The sequence below is a fragment of the Octopus bimaculoides genome, chromosome 2 (assembly GCF_046866305.1).
Source record: "Octopus bimaculoides isolate indiv1 chromosome 2, ASM4686630v1, whole genome shotgun sequence".
In the NCBI taxonomy this organism is placed as follows: domain Eukaryota; kingdom Metazoa; phylum Mollusca; class Cephalopoda; order Octopoda; family Octopodidae; genus Octopus; species Octopus bimaculoides.
The window spans coordinates 620574-645000 of record NC_142929.1 but is presented as its reverse complement, the minus strand read 5'-3'; the positions used below and the strand labels follow the sequence as shown (position 1 = coordinate 645000).

Genomic DNA, 24427 nt, shown 5'->3' with positions numbered 1-24427 from the left:
TATTTTGGAATGTCATAATCCAACATTTGCGGTTTTAAAAGCACAAGATTAACGACTGCAGATTTAATTCCAGTGTCTGTTGACAAACCAAAAACTCCAGGGAAACTTTGCGAAACAATTTGTAATGAAAACATGGCATTGATACCCTGTAAAGTATTACAACAGAAAGAAAAGAAAAAAAATCAGAAATTGGTAAATTTTCATTTCGTACAAAACTCAAAAGAAATCTTAAACCTTTTTTGATGTGTCAGGAAAAATTTTCCGTGAAGGAGGCACACAAGTAAACTGCAAGCTAAATAACTCATTCAAAGTAATTACCATTCTCTAATTGATAGGTTAGTTGATTGAAGTTGTCTTTACAAGAATACAGCTAATCTTTTTTTTTTTTTACTCTTTGCAGTTTATTTATAGGCCTTTTACGAAGCCAATGTAACTCTTATCTGTATTAATTTGTATGTTAAACTGAACCCCAATATAAACAGCATGTTATGAATCTTTCTGCTGTCTTTCGGTCTGGTTTATTGATGATGTCAAACCATTGAGTTCAGCAATATCCTACTTGTCTTGGATATGTTTCTCTAAACAACCTCAATTAGAAGAATGAATATGATTTACAACTGTTGCTCACCAATTTCCAGTGCATGCAACAGTCAATGTTATTTCCATGAATGAGAGATCTAATTTGCGTCTCCTCTTCTAAGTCAAGTTTAATTTAGGTAAATTCACTGCAATCGTATGAGACCGATTAGTGTTTTATCATCTCATCTTGATGAAAATGAGCAGACTTCCCAAAATAGACGAGTCAAAGAAATATTTTCATTAAGATAGTTTCAAATAACTAGATTGTGGGTTTAACTTATACGGCACACTGTGCTAATCAGTTATAATTTGGGACAAATAGCACCAGCATTTGCGATGCAGTTGGTGCTTGTGTGATAGATGACCTTAGACAGCCAAGAAAAGGGGATGTTTGCTGGAAAGGATGACAATAAGAAAATAACTATTGACAGATATAATGTAACAAGCTAAGGGTAGTAGTGGTAGTAGTAGTAGTAGTAGTAGTAGTAGTAGTGGTTTTGTGATGATGATGATGACGAGAATGATGATAATGACGATGATGTTGAGAGGGAAGAGGAGGAGGATGAAGAAGAGGAGGAGGATGAAGAAGAGGAGGAGGTGGAGGACGAAGAAGAGTAGGAGTAGGAGGAGGAAGTAGAGTAAAGTAGCAGTAGAACGAGTACTGACTGAGTCTTTATCATAAACGAACATGGGTGTGCCAATAATGGTGAAATTGTCATTATATCTGGTGTTTTCCGGAATGGTCATGTTATATAGAGTTTTCTGGAAGATTGGCGGGAAATCATTATCATCAAGAATTTCAATGTTGACATAGGAATATGCCATGGCTGTTTGGTCAGGAACACCATTGGAAAGCTCTGTCACCTATGGAAAGAGAAGAAATGATTTTCTTGAAATCATACAACATTTCATAGAAATCCAATTCTCTGAATTGTCACACAAGTCTGTTCTTAACATAAAGACGCTGAAAAGGGTAAACTCTTCTGGACTTAGTGGTTCTGAGAGAATAAGCAGCAGGTTTTTTTTTTTTAAATAAGCAGCAGGGGCTGATTCATTAAGACAATAAAATCCTTCATGGCGATGCCCCATGGCGGAAACAAGTGAAAGAGAAAAGAGAAAAGATTTATGTACTTCAAGTAATCTCGCCAGATTTCAGAACCAATTCTCATTCCTCTAAACCGAATTTGGACTCTTTTACAAGAAGTACAATTCTACATGTGAAGCTGCATGGCCTAGTGTCCGGGGTGTTGCACTCATGATCACTAGAAAGTGGGTTCGACTCCCAAACTGGGTGGCATGTTGTGTTCTTGAGCAAAACACTTCATTTCACATTGCTCCAGTCTACTCAGCTGTAAATAGGTCACCCAGTATTCTCCTTCTGATCGGGGGGGGGGATGTTGGCCTGCTCACCTAGCTAGCGAGGTAGCATCATTCAAAAGCTAAGACAATACAAAGTGCATTGTGACCAGCGATGTATAACAATAACCGAGAATTTGATCGATATTGTAATACCATGATATCGTGACAATTCCACTTACAGTTCAGTTCTTACTGTTTCTCATTAAACATTCCAATCTAAACGAATGTGATTTGATTGTTGTCAATATATATCCCACTCTATGCTTGTAGATAATCCAAAGAACAACTTCAGAATCATCGACTATTTTTATTGCCACCCTCCTCTGGGAACTTTCTCAAACATCTACAGAACCTCAGAAATAACATAAAAGCTGCTTCTAGTCTTGAATTTATACAAACAGCTCATTCTGCCAATGACAACATTGCCCTGTTCAGAAAAATCTAAGGCCATTGCTCGGTGTAATTCCTATCAACACAAACCCTTGCATTAAACCTCTTTTCTATGTATTTTAGACAAACTAGTTTTCGTTTATCTTCACGGTTTATGCTTTACATTTCATGAAATATTCCAGCTCCCATGCTCTATATAAAAATTGTTTCATACATGTTTTCTGTATGTCTGTATCGGTGCATTATGTTTGCAAGTGCATATGTATGCAAGTACACATGTGCATGTTTGTTTGTCTGTAGGTCTGTTTGCTTGTATGCATATTCTCTTCTTTCTTTTTTTTCATTTTTAGAATCTTCTGAGCAAGGAGCTGATTTCTAACAAAGTTCTATGTTTGGGAATGGAGAGAACTAAAACAGTCTCAGATTTTAAACTCAAGAAAAATCATGCTTATTTTTACTGTTCCACTTACAGATTATATTTGTAATGTATGTATGCGTGTATGAGGAGTGTGCATGCGTACGTGCATGCATGGATGGATGGATGTACGAGGGGTGTGAGTGCATACATGCATGCATACATGCATACATGCACGTATGTCTGTACATATGTATTGGTACCACACTTTGGTCAGATTTAAGAAGCGTGAATTGCAGTCACTTTCATGTCTTCTTGCATGAATGGTGTAGTAATTTTCATTCATTGCTATGGAATCTTTGCAATACCCAGATTCTTACTCACATATGAATGACTGTTTGTATTTACAAATACAAATGACAGGGAAGGGAAAATATTAAGCTGGTACATTCGAGACTTTACTAAAGGATTTGTCTAGTAAATGAAATGGAATTTTTAACTAGAAAATGAAATGGCATCACTGACTTCGTTCAGTGTGTCGTACACTGAACGACATGCATGAAAGTATTAGCTGTCGACACAAATAAATTCTAATACTTACGCTAATGTTTAATCTGTAACGTCCTGTAGATGACTCTCTATCGAGATTACCATTTGAAATCAAAGCCGCTTTGAAAGTTTTACCAAGATGGGGAACAGTATTTCCAACTCGGAAATGTACATCACTACCTGGGGAAAAAAACAGAAATTAAGTTCAAATTGATTTAAAATATGCCTGCTGATCTTACTTGATTGGACACTACTTCATGCTTTGGTCTTAAGTATCTCTTTGTCTAGTATATTGAATCTGGCTAGAAATGAAGATCCGATGAATTCATTAAGAATGTCCAGTCTGATAACTCTTCTTGAAATGTCTCATCCATTAGAACAATAGCTTACTAATTGTCTTTGATAATTTCGGGTTATTTTGGATTGAAATTATGAAATAGAAACTATACAAATAGGGGAAACTCACCACCACCAACTCAATGCCAGAACAACTCAACACCAGGAAAATTGATTAATAAGTAATGTATTCATTTTATAATATTATCAGAAATTTATAAAAAGATTAATCTTAATACGTGGATTGAATAAAAAAAAAAAGCAGAACTTTTAAAATTCGAATAAAGTAATTCATAAAGGATAAAAGTGTGTGTGTGTGTGTGTGTGTGTGTGTGTGTGTGTGTGTGTGTGTGTGTGTGTGTGTGTGTGTGTGTGTGTGTGTGTGTGTGTGTGTGTGTGTGTGTGTGTGCACGTGTTCTGGAACAATGGTTTATTTGCTTCATGATCAGACCAAGCTTCTTCAATTTAGCAGTTTGTTGCAGTAATTTATTGGTCATAACGATCTATTTAACTTGTGTCGAAGGTATTTGGATTGCTCTAGACCATTCAAAGAAGGAATACCAAGAATTCATATGTTTCTATCGATGTCGTCAGTCACAGCTCTTGAGATCGACATTAAGACGTAGAGATTTTGAAAGATTTGTGAATATATATTTAAATTTTTCATCACACCCAAAATAGAAATTCTTAGCCAAAGAGGAAAAGAAAAAATTTGCACACAAAGGACATTTATTTGTATTTGATAAGTTTAGTAAGAGTGACAAGAATATAAAATTTTGGCATTGTGATCAAGGTTCTAGTTGCAATGCAAGGATTCATACAGCAATGCAGAATTTTATCTCCTAACTTATCGTTGGTGCATATCTGAGTTTTTAAACAACCTACTTTTATTTACTTTTATGAATTGATTAGAGTACAAATATAGTGACATCTACCAATAACCCGTAGTGTTAGTAAAGAAACTCAAACAAGTTCATGTCATCATAAGAGAGGTCGCATTAGGCCAAATGGATGAAATGTTCACTGCTTCTTCGTATTTAATTCATCATTCTTTTAGATGTTGGAAGAAAAACAAGTAGGGGATTACTTTGCAACTATATCTACTTGTAAGTGGCTCAAAAGGAGTCGATGTGTTACGTTCAAAGGATTTTGTTGCTTATGTGTTTGGTGTAATTTGAAAATAAAATCTATGCAGAGAATAAGATATTTTTATTGGTAAAGTTATTTTTGTAGAATAAACTATTAGATTGACTTTTAGAAGTGAGCATAAATACTGGTTGCCCATCTACCAGCATTGGGGAGATGGTTGAATGTCTTGCAGCTTGTAGGGACTTTGGAAATAGTAGCTATAGTTACACAAGAGAGCTATTTCAAAAGGTTCGTCATGACCATGTACAACCTCGGAAGGGACAGTGGGTTATGAGTGTTTCCACTCGTTGGCTTCTAAGCCAACACTATTGTTGATTATTCCAGTTGGGGCACGTGTAACCAATTAAAAATATCAAATACTTACCACCAACAATAGAAATTACCACTGGTCTTGGGTTGCTCAAATCACCATCTCGTGCTAAGAGATTCCCTACACTGACATTCTGCATTTAAAATAAACAAGTGTAAAATATACAAGCAATATAACCAGAAAACCATACAGGATTGTTCACAGAGAAATAATGTTTTTAAATACAAACTTGTTACCAGTTTAAATATGCTTGTGGCATCTTGGAAACTGTAAGGAAGTAATTCACTGTATTTTGTCATGGAGGAAATTTCTCACTGTAGACAGTTGTAATTACACCGACTCAGCTCATGGTGCGCCCTTACAAGGCTGTGGGGTGCATATATTTCAAAGTTGTTATCTCCTCTTCAGCAACAGAGACTGGAAATCAGACGCTACGAGCTGACACAAGAGGCAGGTCCCTTTTATGATTTTTCCCATCATCGTCCAATAAATGGTTACACTTTTCAGTGGCTGGTCGTAAATAAGATACAGGTGACAGTGCTAAGCAGTGATGTGCATAAATACAAACCTGTTTCCAGTTCAAATATGCTTGAGGCATATTCGAACATGTAAAAAAAGCCATTCGCTGTATTCTGCCATGGAGAAAAATTTCTTGCTGTAGACAAATAGGCGTCACCCCGTTATGTGCTTAAAATATATTATTTTTTACACTAGGCACAAGACCAGAAATCTTTGGGGAGGGGGACAGTCAATTACATCGACTCCAGTGCATAACTGGTACTTAATTTATCGACCCCGAAAGGATGAAAGGCAAAGTCGACCTCGGCGGAATTTGAACTCAGAACGTAACGGCAGACGAAATACCGCTAAGCATTTCACCCGTCTGCCAGCTCGCCGCTTTGTGTTTAAAATATATTGAAATGAAATCATTAAAAATAAACCCGGGTATGAAACACAATTTTAGAAGTGTTAAGGGAAGTAACTCTTAATTAATCTATTACTTTTATCTCCCTTCATTTAGCTTTTACTCTTTTCTCTTCTTTTCTCTTTCACTGTCAATTCTGTCTCTATCAGTGGTTCCAAACCCTTTTATTTAAATGAGTTTACCCACGGACCCCTTTTAATATACTTATCCTTATGTATAAATATATATACAAAATTTTGAATTTAGTTCACGGACCCCCAGTATTACCCCTGCGGGCCCCAGGTTGGGACCCGACACTCATTACTTTCCTCTTCAATAGTACCAAGACGAATAAAAGTGGTGAGAATAAATATTAAAAAAGAATGCTGAAAATGATGTAAGATAAAAGAGATGTTATGGAAGAAAATAAGGGAAATATTTTGAGTAGATTTTATGTGAATCTGAGTAAGGTTATAAATCATCGGAATTGAATTCAAAGTAGCGATAAATACTTCATTGTGTTTGGCAGTAAAACTTGAATTCTATGTTTCCTCAGATAAGAATAGATCTGAAAAGAATAGATCTCAGGTTGTTTTATCAAATTTGCTTGTGTCTAGTGTTCTTTTCTCTGTGAAAACCCGAACTTCTCTACAGAAACTAAATTCCATTTCTGCACTTATAGAAACGTTGTGATTCAAGAGAATATTAACTTCATAATCTTATTCCAAAGATATAAACATAAATATTTTCCTGAGCCCTTAGCTTATATAAACTGCTGTTTAGCTTTGGATACATTTGGATACAAGAGAAGAAAATCTTGTCTAAGATACCTTACTTGCACTGTAATCAGAAATGATATTCACAAATCTCATTTTTCTTTCTTTTTTGTTCTTTTCTTTTTCTGACAACATTATTGCAAGAAGATGACTATGGAGACATCCTTGACAAATGCTAAAGTTTTGTCAAAGAATTTAAGTTTGGAAACAGAAACTGATTCTAGCTGCTCGGAGCTAAATATGCCAGCAAGCAACGATCAGTATATTTATTGAGAAGCAAAAGAATCATGTTACCACTTACCTTCTTGGTATTTTCTTTAACAAAGAAAGTATATGGAGCCTGTTCGAAAACCGGTTGCATATCTTGTTCATCTTTAACATCAATTAATATGTTGACTGAGGCAGACAAAGTCGGATTACCACGATCCTGTACAAATAAAGACAATTAACATTAAAAATGGATGTGTAATTAGTTCGCTTCGTTTGTGTTGCATCCGACGATATTATTACATTAATGACTCAATATTTAGGACTTAAGAATACTCCCGATGCATCGGGCAATATGATATGCTTGAGAAGACCTGTTGAGTCAAGTAAAACCAATATCGTAGCTGGGGCCGGTGCCCCCTGACTGGCTCCTGTGCCAGTGGCACATAAAAAGCACCATCCAAACATGGTTGAAGCCAGGTCCGTCAGACTGGCCCCCGTGCCGGTGGCATATAAAAAGCACCAATCGAACGCGGTCAATACTAGTGCCCCCAGACTGGCTCCCCATGCCAGTGACATGTAAAAAGCACCATCCAAACATGGTCAATGCCAGGTTCACCTGACTGGCTCCTGTGCTGGTGGCATGTAAAAAGCACCAACTGATAGTGACTGATGCCAGTACCCGCTGACTGGCTCCTGTGCCGGTGGCACATAAAAAGCACCATCTGAACATGGTCATTACCAGGCCCACCTTACTGGTTTCTGTGCCGGTGGCACGTAAAAAACACCCACTGCATTCTCGGAGTGGTTGGCATCCAGCTATAGAAACTCTTCCAGACCAGATTGGAGCCTGGTGCAGCCGCTGGTACTCCAGATCTCAGTCAAACCGTCCAACCCATGCCAGCATCGAAAATGGACGTTCATCGATGATGATGATGACATAGAAAATGAGAAATTTACTTGCTCAGACTAAGGCCAACTACAAAGCTGGCTATTTGATAAAAAGCTTGCTCCCAACTACTAGGATCCAGGTTCAATTCCACTGCGTAGCACCAGGGGCAAGTGTCGTCTACAATAGCCTCAGGCTGACAAAAGCCTTGGGTGGCTCTAGTAAATAGAAACTGGAAAAAGCCCGTCGTGTGTGTGTATGCTTGTCTTTGTGTCTGTGTTTGTCATCGTCCACTCCCACCGCTTGACAACCAGCGTTGATGAGTTTTCGCGTTTGTAACTTAGCGGTTCAGCCAGAGAGACCGATAGAATAAGTACCCGGCTTTAGGAAAAATAAGCAATGGGGTCGATTCACTCGACTAAAAATTCTTCAAGGTTGTGCCCCAACATCGCCGCAGTTTAATGGCTGAAACAGGCAAGGAGATAAAGAAAAGATAATTGCCTGGCATAAAACTCACCAACTAAGACGGAATTCATAGCAAAAGAAATCAGATGTAAATATCTGTTTGAAAGCTTTCAAACCAGGCGTTAGGCTTTGATAATCAAATTCAGGTATAATGGACAGAATGACGTACATAACAATTCTTTCTTTTATTTGAAATTTCCAGCTGAGCCGGAGAGAGGCAACAAAAATCCAGAAACTCTTTAAGGAAAGCAGATCATTTCAAGACATTAATTTCACAAAGTAAATTTATACACTTGGAGGGAATCTGATCTTTGTAAACAGACAGGTTGTCAGCCAAATTCGAGACTACTTCATTTGTGAAACCCTACACACATCGAACTCACCCTCAAAGCATCTCAATCAATCATATGGAATTATTTCTGAATTTTTTGAAATTGTCTCCCCTTGTTTCCGCTAAAAAATTTGCGACATTTTTTTTTTCTCCAGCAGAGAAATTTCTATTAATTGAATTTTTTGTTTTTTGTTTTTTTTTTGTGTGTTTGTTTCGTTACTTTTTTTTTTTTTTTCGTCTTTTACTATATTGCCACTTGAGATATCTTTATAACATCTATGTTATTTCTTTTCAATTCATATGATTTATTTTAATTTTGAAAATCACTGTCAGCCTTTCATATTCTAAGAACTTTGACCTTGGCCCTTAGCATTAACCATTTATTATTTCATCAGAATTTCTCAAGGTTATGCCATTTGATGATTATATCAGGAATCGAAGAGGCTTTTTTTTTTTTTTTTGTCAAATTTAATGTCAAAATTTATAAAGTCAAATATTAAATATGTAGATTCAGAATGCGCAGGAAAATTATTAATAATTTGTGCCTGGACATATTTAGACATCGAAATAGTTTTGTCATGTTATATGTCAACACAAACACAAACAAATCGTTTCGAAATTTAGTGTTTTAGACGCAAAGTACAACGCCAATGATAAGAGAGCAATCCATTCTCAACCACAGCATACGCCTAGCAATACTCGGCTAAGCTATGGGGCACACTTTTCTATTTAAAATTAAAATACCTTATTTATTTGAGGTGAAAAACAAATTTAAACTTACTGTTGCCAATATTGTCATAATATAAGACGGTGCACTTTCATAATCAAGGGATTTTTTGACAACTATCTCCCCGAAGTATTTACCCTCAATGAAGTTTGGTTCACGTTTCGTTGTTATTGAAAAGTGGTCACAAGCAAGTGATGCCTGAAAAAAGAACCCGACATATTAAACGAAATAATATTCTTTAAAAATAATGTTATATAATCAGGAATTATAAATACAACATAGACAAACATACAATCGAAGAAGAATATTCTTCTACTGGTCTCTTATTTATATAATGTTCAAAGTCCTATTCACATTCGTGAAACCAAAGTCAAAATGGCTTCACGCGAAAATATTGACGTTGATAGGGTCGGAACTCAGCGATACACGTCGACTATTTTGGCCGGAAAACCAATAAGTTTTGAATTTATAGTGCGAAGTTACAAATCAGATGTCCTGGTTCTTTAGTGTTCATCCAACCATTTTACCAATTCCAACTAATCCACTCAATTCCAAGCGAAGCTAATCCACTCAACTCGTTTCTTTTCAATTAAGAAGTTGGCTGTTTTTCAGAAATGGGGACATAGTCAATTGAATGGAAACAAGTATATCAATTTATATTACGGAAACTTGAAAACTGAAAAGTAAAATTGCATAAACTCAGAATAAATATATACCGTATAGCATCCACTTGAACTCATTGTAGCATCCTCTCCAATAACTAACTAAAATTTGTGTTATTATATGTGGCTAGTTCGGTAATCTCCTTATAAGTCGAGCTGCATTCCCATTTCGATTTATCCTGCACCCATATTTACTCATCCTTCGACTGGAAATGCATAAATGTATTATTCTCTTTTATTTTAGCATTGGAAAGAGAATCCATCTTAGGGTTTGGGAAGCGATCGCTTATTAGCAATGGTTGGTGTTTCAGATGAAACTTTTGTATATCAGTGGTTGAGAACGAAATGTTAATAAAATCAATCGAATGTATTGTCTTTCATGTTTGAGTTTGCCACTAATTACCCACTTGAGTTATTTTCTTTAGCTCACTCTTTCTAATTACACGAATTCTGTGGAACAAAATGTTTTACAACTTTTTTTTTACAAGAAAACTCTGTCCATTGATCAAAACAGGATTGAGAAGATCCAGGAATATACAGACAAATAATGAATGCAACAACGCGTTGCAATGGTGCATGCCATCCACACCTCACCTTACCTGACGGTGAATTGAGTCTACAACGTGTTTTCATGACATATTTGAAGCCAGTTTTTAAATCCATTTGAAACACTGACGCATTTGAACAATTCATGAACTTCATTCCATCTCCACCTTGAAACCAACGATAAATGTCGTCTCTGTATGTACATGCTTACATCTTGATGATAGGAATTGTTGAAATGGTTCAGACAGAACAACAGTTTATGAGAGGCTAAGTTAAGTGTCTTGGTCAATAATACCAAACAGCATCAAAGATACAGAACAGAATCAATGTCACTTCGACACAATAGACAGCATCCATATAATAATGTTCAAATTTACAAAAATCCCATCTCTCCAGCGTTTGGTGGACTGAAACAGGCTATGCCAGATTAACGATGCTTTTGCTGAAATACATTGTCCTTGAGTAATCTTTATAACCTATTAAACATGGATGTCTTGTTAGAATATTGAATAGCCTGTGTTGTTAGCCTTTAGATATCCTCTCATATACGCGTTTGGTTCATAAAAGCAAACATAGATCGTAGAGGACAAGAATCTTCTGCCATGGACACCGGTGTTCTAACAAGACATGCATATAAAGATTACTTTTTGGTATTAATACTGCTTCCGTTGTTAATGATCAATTTTTAATAAGCCTTCTGACCTTGTTTTACTTCATTTTTTAAATACTGAAAAATTTCATAGAAATTTGTCATTATTAAGTTGGTCTTCGTCTCTTAATCCTTCTTTGTATTGATTTGGTTGTATGAAACTCGACAGGATTTCCAAACATTTTTAAAAAAATTTCTGCTAACTTAAAGGTATTTGCAGCATTAAACAAGACTCATCACAGTAGTATCTTATTTCCAAAGTCAACAGAAAAACATTGCACTTGCCTGGATACCCGTTCGACCACAAACGAGGTCAATTTCAGCATTCTCTCCAGAATCAATATCCTCAACAAACAGTTTATTGAAAATGGTTGTTCCAACTCTCACCAACTGTCAAAGAGAAGTGTTGGCTTAAAATAATGACAGCAGACCGTCTACACAATTCAAAACATTGAAAGATTTATATGCTTTATAAAAGAAGTCGGAATGAAGAGTTTAAACGGTACCATGTTCACTCGTACACAGGCGTATACACGCGCGCGCACAAAAGCAAACACATACTCATACACGCACATACATATATTATACATACAGACATATATATATATATATATATATATATATATATATACATATATTATACATACAGACATATAAAGATATATATATATATCGTTTAAATTTGTTTACGGGAAACGTTTTGAATATGCAAATAAAGCTCCTATTCCATTATGCCGGCCACAGTCTAACGATGCTGGCTGGGTGAACCAGTTTTGGAGGTGGCACCGATATCCACGGATACTACAGATGACATCCCAGGAATACGAGCTGTGATCACGAGACATGTCATTTGTGGAAAGGCACCTCGCGATGCATTAAATGTTAGAACCGACAAATACACTCACATATAAGTAATTTTATATCACTCCATTTAGAATTTAAAATTTCACGAGGGACTATGATTGCATCTAGAAGGTTCCCCTCCGAAGCACGAGGTTGTTTGTGGAAGACCAGCAGTCGCCCATGCATACCAATCCCTCCTCTTCACGCCCCTGATGTTAACCAAGGATGCACCTTGGTACCAGTGACGTCACAACTCATTTCTAAAATGAGTGTGAACTGGAGCAATGTGAAATAAAGTGTTTTGCTCAAGAACACAACACGGGAATCGAACTCACAACCTCACAGCTGCAAGTCCAACGCTCTAACCACTGAGCCATGTGCCTTCACTAAAAGTCTATGCATATTAATAAATAATGACAAATCTATCTACACTATAACTGTACCCACCAGTACTCTTAATATTAGTTATTATCATATTACATGTGTGTATTCACGCATACATGCATGTACATGGTGTCAAAAAATGTATATACATTTTAACAGCTTTTAATTTCTTTTTAGACTTAAGCCAACAGAAATAATGAAGAGTCAGACAAAGTTTTGAACAAGGGAAATTTATCCTAAAGCGCTAATGGAAGGTGGAAAACGCATTCCAAAGGCAAAGACATTTCTGGGGGGGGGGGGTCAGACAGATACATCTACATCAACTTAACATCATTCAAATCAGATAAATGTTTCAATTCAGATATCCAGAAAAAATTTCCCGAACGTCCACAAACATTGATAAGCCCTAAAAAGCACGAAAATATACAAGAAAGATATTTCCAGAATTCAAGAAAATCTATGCTGCATGTAAGTCGTGACATAGGAATTCAAAATTCAAGCGCCCATCGCATTTTGAATCGGTGTCACAAGAAAATTTACCTTCCAATGATAATCCATGCTCTTAATGAAGATGGTCTGGGCCGAAGAATGGACTTTGGCAAGATGTGTGGAAGATCCACACTTTCCAACAAAAATTGTTTGGAGTGATGAGGCTACATTTAAATTAGATGGCCCAGTTACCACCTCAGTTGCACCTACCGACAACTTTAGAGTCTGCAAACTACGTGTTAATCTATCGGGAGTTACAGTATGGTGCGATTTATCATCAAAAGGATTGATTAGATCATTCTTTTTTGACAGTACTGTTACTGGTCTCGTTTACTTGAGCCTCTTGCAACATCTGTCCTGTTATGCTTTCAAAAGGACTTTGAAGATTTGAAGTCTATTTCCAACAAGAAAATAAGGGTCCCCGCAATGAGATTTTGCCAACAGGTCGATTGAACGAAGAGGATCAGTAAAACACTCTCTGTGTTCACCAGACCTCAGTCCGTTAAACTTTTTTATGGGAATACTTAAAAGATATGGTTCACTGCAAAAAAAAATAGCAACATTTAATGAATTGAGGGTAAGCATTGAACGGGAATGTGCACAAATACCAAACGAAATGTTTCTTGGTGTTTGCGATTCCGTTGCTTTCTGTTATCAGCAATGCCTGGACTAGAACGATCATCAGTTTGAAAAAATGCCTTCGTAAAATATTAAATTCTATCCGTAGATTCTATTAAATTTTGTAAATTAAATCTATTTTAAGAAACACTGACTTCATAATCATTCAATGTGTGTATATATGTGTGTATGTATGTGCGTATGTATACAGTGACGAAGACAGGCTGTAGAGATACTTACTTCAGAAACTGCCGTTTTGTAAGGAAGACCTTTGAATTTCGGAGGATTATCGTTAACATCTTTAACGTAAATGACTAATGTTTTTTTATTCTACAAACAATAGAATGGGAAAGCATTATTTCATGTGAAAATTAACAGAAAATGAATATTCGATTATAACAAAGATATGTTTACGATAGCATATTGCTTGGCAGTTGTGGCCCGGTGAATTATCGGGTCATTGCTCTGCCCTCAAGAATTTCGTATGGGTCAGTACCCCTCTCTTAGTGACATTATAGAATTAGATTTCCGCTCTTAACTATAAAGACACCATCGTTAATTATTAAGCTTTCCCTACTTACTATAGCAATATTCCCATTAGGACTTACTAACTTCCAGCTCTCAGCCTGTTTCCGAGCATTCTACTTCGATTCAGTTTGTTGAAATTCTAACACTTCGAAGCTTTCAATTTTTTGTCTTTCTAGATAAGTTAACGTCTGAAAGTAAAGAAATTGTCCGTTGGACTTGACTTTATCACAAGCCAATTAAAAACCGATGAATTATATAAGTACTCCAACAATGGAGAGGCCGTGTGCATCGGGGTCCACATAGTCAACAACTAGAGTGACTCGGATCGAACCAATGGAAGTAACGTGCATTGGCCATGAACACGTAAATGTTTAAAAGCGTTGGTCATTCACAAGAATGCAATTAAGAATAACGTAATTCTTCATGATATAACGGAAATGCAATGAAAGCTGGCTGCTTCAAAAACGTGTCATTCAAAAATACTTTATACTAACCTGATTGGGTTCCTGGTCACCGTTGTTTTTTTCGGTAGCAATAAATATTACTTCCAAGAGGTTTTCATTTTGACCGGGGTTCTTTATATCAAGCTGTCAACAGAAATAATTAGTGTGCCGATTATAAATTGATAGCTTTATAGCTGACAAAGAAATACCTGATATCCTGCTTATAGTTACAGTAGCTTCAAGAGGTTCGCGATGGCTATTAGGTTATTGATAGTTTTATGGTATTACGAGGGACAAATTTTCATTTAGGTAGGACCGCTAGGCTACACAACTCCCCGTTTACTCTTCTCTTTCAACATCCAGATCCGTGGTTCTCAACCATTTTTTTTTTACCTATAGACCCTTTTCATTCTTATTTTACTCGGATAGACCCTCATTGCCATTGCATATTTAAAAACATCCTTTTGTCTTTTTTATATAATTAAATATTATTAGGAACTGTGTAAAATGGCAAGATTTCCTTTTGGAAAGGTGGGGCCAAAAGGAAGTCTTACCAAAATTTTTTTAAGTATTTTGTGTATTGTAGAAGTAGAACCAATTTTAACAAGAAATTCTTATGTGGCCCCTAACCAGCAAGGGTCATAGGGACCCAGCAAGGGTCATAGGGACCCTGGTTGAGAATCGCTCAACTCAATAAACAAAGAACTAAATTAACTTGCAAAAGAGAGCAAAATATATCTAATTAATTAGAACACAAAACAAAAGCTGATTATTTAATATGATATCCACCACTTCCATTTCGCTTCCAATATTGAATTATACGTTGAAGGCAGGGGGTAGCTGGCAGAAATGTTAGCACGTTGGGCAAAATGCTTAGCGGTATTTCGTCTGTCTTTACTTTCTGAGTTCAAATTCTGCCAAGGCCGACTTTGCCTTTCATCCTTTCAGGGTCAATAAATTAAGTACCAGTTGCGTACTGGGGTCGATCTAATCACCTGGTCCCCTCCCCAAAAATTTCGTGCCTTGTGCCTAGAGTAGAAAAGATTATTGAATTTTACGTTGTACATCCATTGAATTCAGTTAAATTTATCCAATTAATTCAGACAACAGATATGGCAAATAGTCAGATAGCAATATTGTTAAATCTCTCTCTCTCTCTCTCTCTCTCTCTCTCTCTCTCTCTCTCTCTCTCTCTCAGATTTTCACATCATTTTGAAACAGTAAAATAACTACCAGTTATACACTGAGGTGAAACCAATAGATGACACTCTTCTGTTTCAACAATTGATCCTTCGATCAATAACAAATCATGACTGTTGACATCACTGATATCATAAAATTGCTAATTAGCAAAAATAACAGACTGCTTCACAAAAATGCCAAATGGTATTAGTCTTGTTTCTCCACATTCTCAGTACAAACCCCATCTAGGCTGACTTTGTCTTCCATCCATAAATACCAGTAATATATTGCTCTCTTCTCCAGATGAAATCAATAAAGTAAATATCAGAAACATTTTTAACACCAAGTCGTTCTATTATTAGAAACGAGTGGTGTATGCATTCCCGAAAGGTTTTAGCCATTTATGTGAATGCAACTTAAAACTATCAAGAATTGAAACCAAGTCACTCGCTTTCATCGATTCGCTTGGATCTTATTACTTAAACCAGTGGTTAGGGTGTTGTACTCACAATTGCTGGATCATGGGTTCGGTTCCCAGACCGTGCAGTGCATTGTGTTCTTGAGCAAAGCACTTCATTTCATGTTGTTCCGGTTCATTCAGTTGCAAATGGGTGAACCCTATGACGGAAAGGCCTTCAGATTAGGGGAGATGCTGATCTGCTCATCTAGCCAGCAGGGTGGCATCATTTGAAAGATGGGCATTGTGACCAGCGATGTATAACATCAACTGATAGCCTGGTCAATCATGTGATCACATGATTAAAGGCATTATAAAAGTGGTTCAGAAAGTAGAGATACTTAACCAAAAGTTTTACTTGGAGAGAACTTTTGCTGTAATCTCCATTGTGGTTCAACCAGATAAAATCAATGTTATAGGGGAAGGTCGTTATAGTTAGTAATATGCCTTGCAAATCTTGTTATGACTGTCTTACAATGTCAGTCACAGTTCATCTATAAAATGATTTCATCCAAAATGCTCTCAAACAAGATTATCAAACAGTAAGAAATCACTTGAATTCACTAACCTCTCGGTCCAGACGTCGTTTCAAATAAACGGTTCCGTTTTCATAACAGGCAACAGACTCCCCGATACATTCGTAAGTAATATCTGCACCTTCTGGGTCATAGGCATCTAATTGTCCTAATATGGTACCTATAGATGTTAGAAACGTATATATATATATGTGTGTGTGTGTGTCAATTTTTACAAGGAAAAAGGTGATAGTGACTTCGAAGCTTTGACTTGCTTTCACGAAGCTTTGACTTCATTACACTACACTTTACTTGGGTCCTATTTAGCTTTATACAGTTTTTGATAAACTATGTTTTTGGGTAGGTGAAGCGATGTAAATGGTAATTAAGTGTGGTGTAAGTAGACTGGGGAAGTGGTTGTGTGGGAATTGGGGATAGGGGAGACAAGAAAGAAAGTCCGAGCTTGAAAAGCGTGGATTAATAGAAAGTTATGGTGAGATTTATTTTGGTTTGATAGATAAAGTCTGTTATTGTTTAGGGTGCAGCCAAGCGTAAAAGTAAAGGAGTAAACAGAGGTGTGAAATTCAGGTCACATCCTTCTTTGTACAGAAAGTTATTTTGTTGGTTTGGAGTTCACAAAAGAATGCTTGTAGATAAATCATATATATATATATATATATATATATATATATATATATATATATATATATATATATATATATATATATATATATATATATATATATATATATATATATATATATATTATATATATGTATGTATGTATATGTATGTATATATGCTATGCAGTGCAATCAAATTGCAAAGAGAACTTCTCTCCTTAACCAATCAATGCATGCGTGTGCATACACTTAGGTGTGTGTATGTGTATTTTTTAATTCTTTTCTTTCACTGGTTTTAGTCAATTAAAATCGGTTAATTACACTCCATTTCCTGATAAGGAACCAGTGGGAATTGGATTATAGCCATGTTGCTGCCACAACACCACCTCAGAAGTTTTAGTTGCTTAAATCAAATTGTATTTAGTCCGGATCGATTTTGTTCAGAAGAATGGCAAAACTGACTCAGATATAAAACAAAGTAACCAATTTGGAACTAAATAAGTCCCAGTGATTCAATGGTTTGTGAAAGTTAAATGCAGATTGCAGCTAGATATGAAAACAGATCTTCAATCTCAGCGCCACACAATACAACATAAATATTACACGACTAAAGAATGAATATCAACATAAAACTCTTTAAACAATATCTGATTCACTTTGTTTTTGTGACAATTTATTCGAAACAAACCAATAGAAATTATACGAAAATTAAAGTTTCTATTGCAAAATGTACAAAATAAATGGCAACCAATATCTCTTATTATTTGAATTGATATACCTAATTCCAAATTTTCAAATAAGCCGTCTTCTGTCAGAAGTTTTTTTAAGTAGTTTCTCCATACTGGTGGTTTGTTTGTGTTTTGGCTGAAGGACAAAGTGACTGAAACAAAAAAAAAACAAAAAGAAACAAATTTGCAAATATATATCAATGCAATAACATTTTTTCTGCAATGCTCAATACATACATACACACGTTCGTACACACGCACATACACACATACATGCATGCATACACATACACATATATACATACATACATACATACATACATACATAAATAGGCAGACAGGCACTCAAGTACAGAGAAGAAAACCTAATTTCATTAGATTTAATTAGATGAGAATGTGTATTAGATTGGACCTTAACCCTCACCCTAACTATAAATCTAATCTTTACTTTAAGTACCTCTACACTTGCCTTTTCTTCTTTCTGTAGAAACAAAAACACTTGGGAGTTGTGCTTTCTTTTTCATACATTTCAGATTTGCTATCTTACATCATCTACCTGTCCCCTTTGCTTCTTCCAATACATCTACAATTCATAAATGCCGGTCAATGTTTTCTCTAAATGGACTATGTTGTAGGCCTTCTTGCATCTTGGCTCTGAATTACTTCATACTTGTTAAATTAGGCTCATTCTACCATTAGCATATATCACAGTTTCTCATCAGCTTTTGTTTTTTTAAAAAACAGTAATGATTCAGCATTTCTTTAAAACAGGGGTTCTCAGTCCAATTCCAGGTGACCCTTGGAGGTCCATAAAAGATTTTGTTAAAATTTATGTGCAATGAATCAGTTATATTTCTACAATATAAAAAATACTTTTTTTTTTTTTATACAATCCCTAATAATATTTGATTATAAAAAATATAATAGGATTCTTTAAACATGGAAAGGTTCATTAGAGGGTCCACTAGAGTATAATAGGAAATCAAAAGGGTCCAAAAAGGTCCATAAGTAAAAAAAAAGAAATGGTTGAAAAACATTGCTTTAAAAGAACACAAGCCTTCATCAGCTTTTGATCTTATGGAAGAGAAGTTCTCCATTTGCTACAAAATTCGCGATGAGATAATTTTATTTTCATTGTTGGTATAAATACATTTGATGGATCCAACTGTGAGCATTAGGTTGTTGCTTGAGATTATTCGGATTTGTACTCTTTCCTGGATAAATTGCTAATGAAGTATATTAGGCATATTTAGTAAAAAGCTGATGCTTAAAAACACTTGCAGAATACATTGATTAAAATATAGTACAGATAAAAATAAAGTTATTTGATAAGATAACTAGCCATTATCATTGAAGTATGAAAAACAAATCTAAAAATGCATTCAATCATTTCTTAAATTATATAAACCATAATATAAGCGAGAAGAAACTTACTCGAAAGACTTAGAGTCAATAGCCAAAAGAATTTTCCAGACATATTTATTCTGCAAAATAAGAACAAAAGAAAACATTTCAGAATATGTTAGAAATAGAAACAAAAAAATATAATAGTATAATGGACATAGACATATACAAGAAGTCAATAATGAGAGATATTAACACTTTCATGGTAATATTCCTTTAGAAATATGGTCGTCGACTTCCATTCGTGTAACATTCCACTATGCTTGTCTCTTTAGATGCAAAATTATCTTTTCAACAAAAAGGTTTAATTAAGTAGCGAAACTTTAAACAAACATCATTTGCAACCTTTGTTCAGTAAAAGGCCTGAAAAAAATTTGATAAACTCAAGATTTTAAAATTTCAAGATTCTCAAAATATATGCTAGTACTTCAAGTAATCCAGTACAGTTCTTTGCACAAATAAACTTATATAACTGCAAAAGATGGATATATGACTGAAGATGCAGCCATCTTTACATATATGTATCTATCTGCGTATACATACAGGACACAAATACATATGTATATATGTATGCATGTACATACAAATATATATATGCATATATATATATATATATATATATATATATATATATATATATATATATATATATATATATATATATATATATATATATATATATATATATATATCGGTATATATCTATAAAGATATATTATGTGGTATATATATATATATATATATATATATATATATATATATATATATATATATATGACCATGGGATTACATCTAGAAAGTTCCCCTCCAAAGTACAAGTCTGGGCAAGGTTGTTTATGGAAGACCTGTAGTTCCCCATGCATACCAGCCTCCCTTCTCCACTCCACTGAAGTTATCCAAGGGAAAGACAAAGGGAAAGTTATCCAAAGGAAAGGCAAAGGGGCCAATACAGCTTGGCACCAGTGACATTGCAGCTCATTTCTACAGCTGAGTTAACTGGAGCAACGTGAAATAAAGTGCCCTGCTCAAGAACACAACACACATATATATATAAAGCAAATAAGTAACAAAGATTTCAAGGTATTAGTGCATTGTGGCCATTTCAAGTGGCTCCATTTAATCAAGCAATGCAAGCATTACATCAATTTGAAATACACTGCTTTCTTTGGATGCCTAAGACCATATACGTTTTCAACATACAAGATACTCCATTATAATTTTTAAGTAAATACTTCATCAGAACTACAGAATAAAAGAATTACATGCTTGTTGCTATTATTGTAGCAAAATTAACTTAAGGAGGGAGTTGCAAGTCTGTAAACAGGTCCGGCAAATGGTGAGAGGGAGATCAACAATGGGCCTTTGCATTCCTGTGCAATCAGGAGACAAAAGAAGCCTCACACCCTCAGGGTCAGCAGAGGTCAGATGTGTTTATTATTACTGGTGATCAATGAGAGCGCTGGCCTTGGCCTTGAAAAGAACCAATTCACCTTGTTCTATTTTTAATTACTGATAAAAAAAATAATTATATATGTATATATATATATATATATATATATATTTGTTTTGCAAGATTTTTGATGTGAAATCGTGTGTTGAAACAGATGTTGTTGTACTTGGGGATGGTCATATTGCCAGTTTAGCCAATAAAAACACACGCACTGTATATTTGGTGTTAATTTGCTTCAGCTTTATATTACATTAATCTTAATCTTATTTCGGCCAGAGTTCTTTCGTCACACTCCCCATACACACATGCACTTACAAAAGACACAGACACATTGAAGGACACGCATGCGTAGACACATACAATAGGAATACAAAATACAAAATGGCTGATAGTTAGCAAGGTGAGACACACATAAGAAAGAAGGAAACAAAGGACCACTGATGAGGTCACAGAAGTGTGACGAAAGAACTCTGGCCGAAATAAGATTAATGTAATATAAAGCTGAAGCAAATTAACACCAAATATACAGTGCGTGTGTTTTTATTGGCTAAACTGGCAATATGACCATCCCCAAGTACAACAACATATATATATATATATATATAAATGAGAATGTGTGTCTGTCTGTCTGTCTGTCTGTGTGAATCCCTAAAACTCGAGAACTACGCAACCAATTTCATTCAAATTTTACACATGCCTTACTTAGGGTTCCAGTTGTGTTTTAGTCAAAAAAACTTTAACTTCTTGCAGAGTTCCAGCCCACGGCAACATAATATCTCCTCCACTATTTAAGTATTACGTGTCAAAAGCGAAACAAAAACACTCATGTCAAATACTTTCACTTTAAAAATGAAACTATTCCACTAACTAAAACAATCACATTTCGATACTGTAATGACAGATACTTTCAGAGAGAGAAAGAGTGAAAGAGAGAGAAAGAGTGAAAGAGAGAGAAAGAGTGAAAGAGAGAGAAAGAGTGAAAGAGAGAGAAAGAGATGTATATGTATACATATACATGTATATGTACACGTATATGCATAGATATATATATAGATATAGATCTATATGCATACATGTATATGTATACATATGTGTAGATGTATATACATATATATAGATGTACATGTAATATGTACACATATATACATATACATACATGCATACAGATATCTATACATATATACACCCATCACACACAAACACATGCACACAAACACACACATTAGTCATTTGTTTTCTTATCCAAAACTATGTCAAAAGTACTGAACAGATCTTTATGAAATTTGGAAATTACATTCTATGTATAACGGCCATAACTCCCATGAAAATTCATATATTTTTGATGTTGATGAAATTTTAACCCGAACATAACAGATGAGCATTATTTGTAATTCAACGGTACAACAGTGTAAGACTACCCTTTCAGATATACTTACATTGTGATTTCTGCAATGTGGTGCATAAATTGTCAAGTAAATGAGACGCATCTTTGCCTCCACTGATTCACTTGCAAAGTGTTGAGTAAAATTATTTCGTTGCAGACCTCCTTTGGGTCTTTTTATTATCACTGCGACACACATAGTCCCCAGTTGGTAACATTGATTTCAAGGCCCTCCTAGATGAGAGACTGGCATTCCACTTAATGTCTATGTTCCATGCTGGCATGGATTGGAGAGTTATTAATGTAGAAATATGGTATCGTAGCTACTAACAGTTGAGGGTTGCGTAGTCTAGACAGCGGTTTTAGATTTCATTATTCTCTTTAACCCGGGAAAAGCCGGGTATTTCTGCTAGTATATATATATATATATATATATATATATATATACTGATGTTTACATCATTGAATTTTTTAATTTCTGAATTTTAAAAAAATTTTTGAATTTTTTTTCCTTTTTATAAGTTTTGCTGTGGTTTACAATTTTTGTAATTATGTAGTTTGTATATATTAGCAGGTGTTTACCTCCTTAATTTCTATTGTGCATTTAATTGTGTTATTGCAATAAAAGGTATGTTTACACATTCAAGTAGTCAGGGAGAATAGAAAGGTAAAATTTTCACAGAAAATTGTAGATATTATTATTATTATTATTATTATTATTATTTTATGTTTGACTTTTGTTTTGCATTTGTACAAGTTGGATCCAAGTCTCACCCAGAGACCTCAAGAGACAACAAGTTAGAAGTTCATGTAGGTGTTATGCCTAGGGTACCATATATTTGTATTTGTACAGTTTTGTTCAAGTGAATGTTTACAGTATTAGATTTATCTGTAGGGAAATATATGGCATGGTAGAAGGCTGTAAGAACTTCTTTATTATCTTCCCTAGACCATTTTTCATTCTTTTTCTTTTGGTTATTTGATGACGAGCATGGATGGCCATCTGTTGGAATATTCCGGTAGTGGGGTACTTCCAGCTCCTGTGTGTCGGGAAGATTTGAACCAGTAGCAGATTTCTCGTCTCGGATTTGGTTCATTATCCGAGTAAGTGGTCCTTTATAATCCGGTCTATGACCATTCCGGTTTATATTTTGTTTTATTAACAGTGAGGCATAACAAGCTTCGACGTTGACGCTAGGGGACGGATCTGTCTGCTTAGGGTACATTTTTTGAGACAACACCGTCTCCGAGCTCTCGTGACGTAGCTTCTTAAGGCTAGCAGATCTATTTCGAATAAGTGGCCCTTCGTGATTCGGTCGATGACCAATCTGGTTTGTGATCTGCCTTGTTATCATTGAGGCATGACGAGCTTTGGCGTTGACATTAGGGGACGGATTTGTCTGTTTAGGGTCAGTTTTTTGAGACAACACCGTCACCGAGTTCTCAGCATGTAAACATTGCTCGTAGCATAGTTTTTTAAGGCTAGCAGATCGGTATTCATCTGTATTTTTTTGTTGATAGATTTTTTATTATTATTATTATTATTATTATTATTATTATTATTATTATTATTATTATTATTATTATTATTATTATTTATTGTCTTTTCACAGCTTCTAAAGCCGGAGATGTACTACAGTGTTAGCTGTTCACTACCAGTGAACTAAGGTAACACCTCATATTTTTCGATCACCTTCCGGAGTATTCGAGCGGTTCCAAGCAGTGCTGTTTTCTGCAAGTGCTCCACGTACTTCTCAAGATTTTTACTCACTGTTCCCAGGGCTCCGACAATTACTGGTACTACTACCACCTTTTTCAGCAACCACAACTGCTTAACCTCCCAAGCTAACCTGTCATATCTCTCGACTTTTCTTTCTTCCTTATCGCATACCTTGTTGTCAGCTGGGCATGCTATATCTATGACCAGCATCGTCTGCTTTCTTTCTCAATTAATACTATATCTGGTTTCCTATTCTCTATCTCATAGTCACACTGAATCATAAAATCCCATAGGATCTTTGTTTTATCATTTTCGATGATGTCTTCGGGTTTATGCTCGTACCACTTTTTTGCTCTGTCAAGTCCATACTTATTGCGAAGTGTCCAATGGACAATCCTTGCCATATTGTCATGACGTCTCTTATATTCTTTCTGGGCTAATGGTGTACATTGACTGGTAATATGCCATACGGTTTCACT

The 24427-nt window shown here is 35.3% G+C and overlaps 1 protein-coding gene across 1 annotated transcript in view; it reads right to left on the bottom strand.

Moving 5' to 3' along the window:
* LOC106870759 (cadherin-87A) overlaps positions 1-24427 on the bottom strand; it is a 121480-nt gene that overhangs the window by 83946 nt on the left and 13107 nt on the right. Inside the window, exons 2-13 of the mRNA XM_014916956.3 lie at positions 19428-19477; positions 18044-18145; positions 16696-16823; positions 14540-14632; positions 13758-13847; positions 11469-11573; positions 9381-9524; positions 7009-7134; positions 5082-5160; positions 3285-3412; positions 1246-1443; positions 1-146 (exon numbers count right to left, since the gene is read on the bottom strand). The exon at positions 1-146 is cut by the window's left edge and continues 19 nt beyond it. Coding sequence (XP_014772442.2) covers positions 1-146; positions 1246-1443; positions 3285-3412; positions 5082-5160; positions 7009-7134; positions 9381-9524; positions 11469-11573; positions 13758-13847; positions 14540-14632; positions 16696-16823; positions 18044-18145; positions 19428-19470 — 1382 coding nt within the window. The 5' untranslated portion in view covers positions 19471-19477. The remainder of the gene's footprint in view (positions 147-1245; positions 1444-3284; positions 3413-5081; positions 5161-7008; positions 7135-9380; positions 9525-11468; positions 11574-13757; positions 13848-14539; positions 14633-16695; positions 16824-18043; positions 18146-19427; positions 19478-24427) is intronic.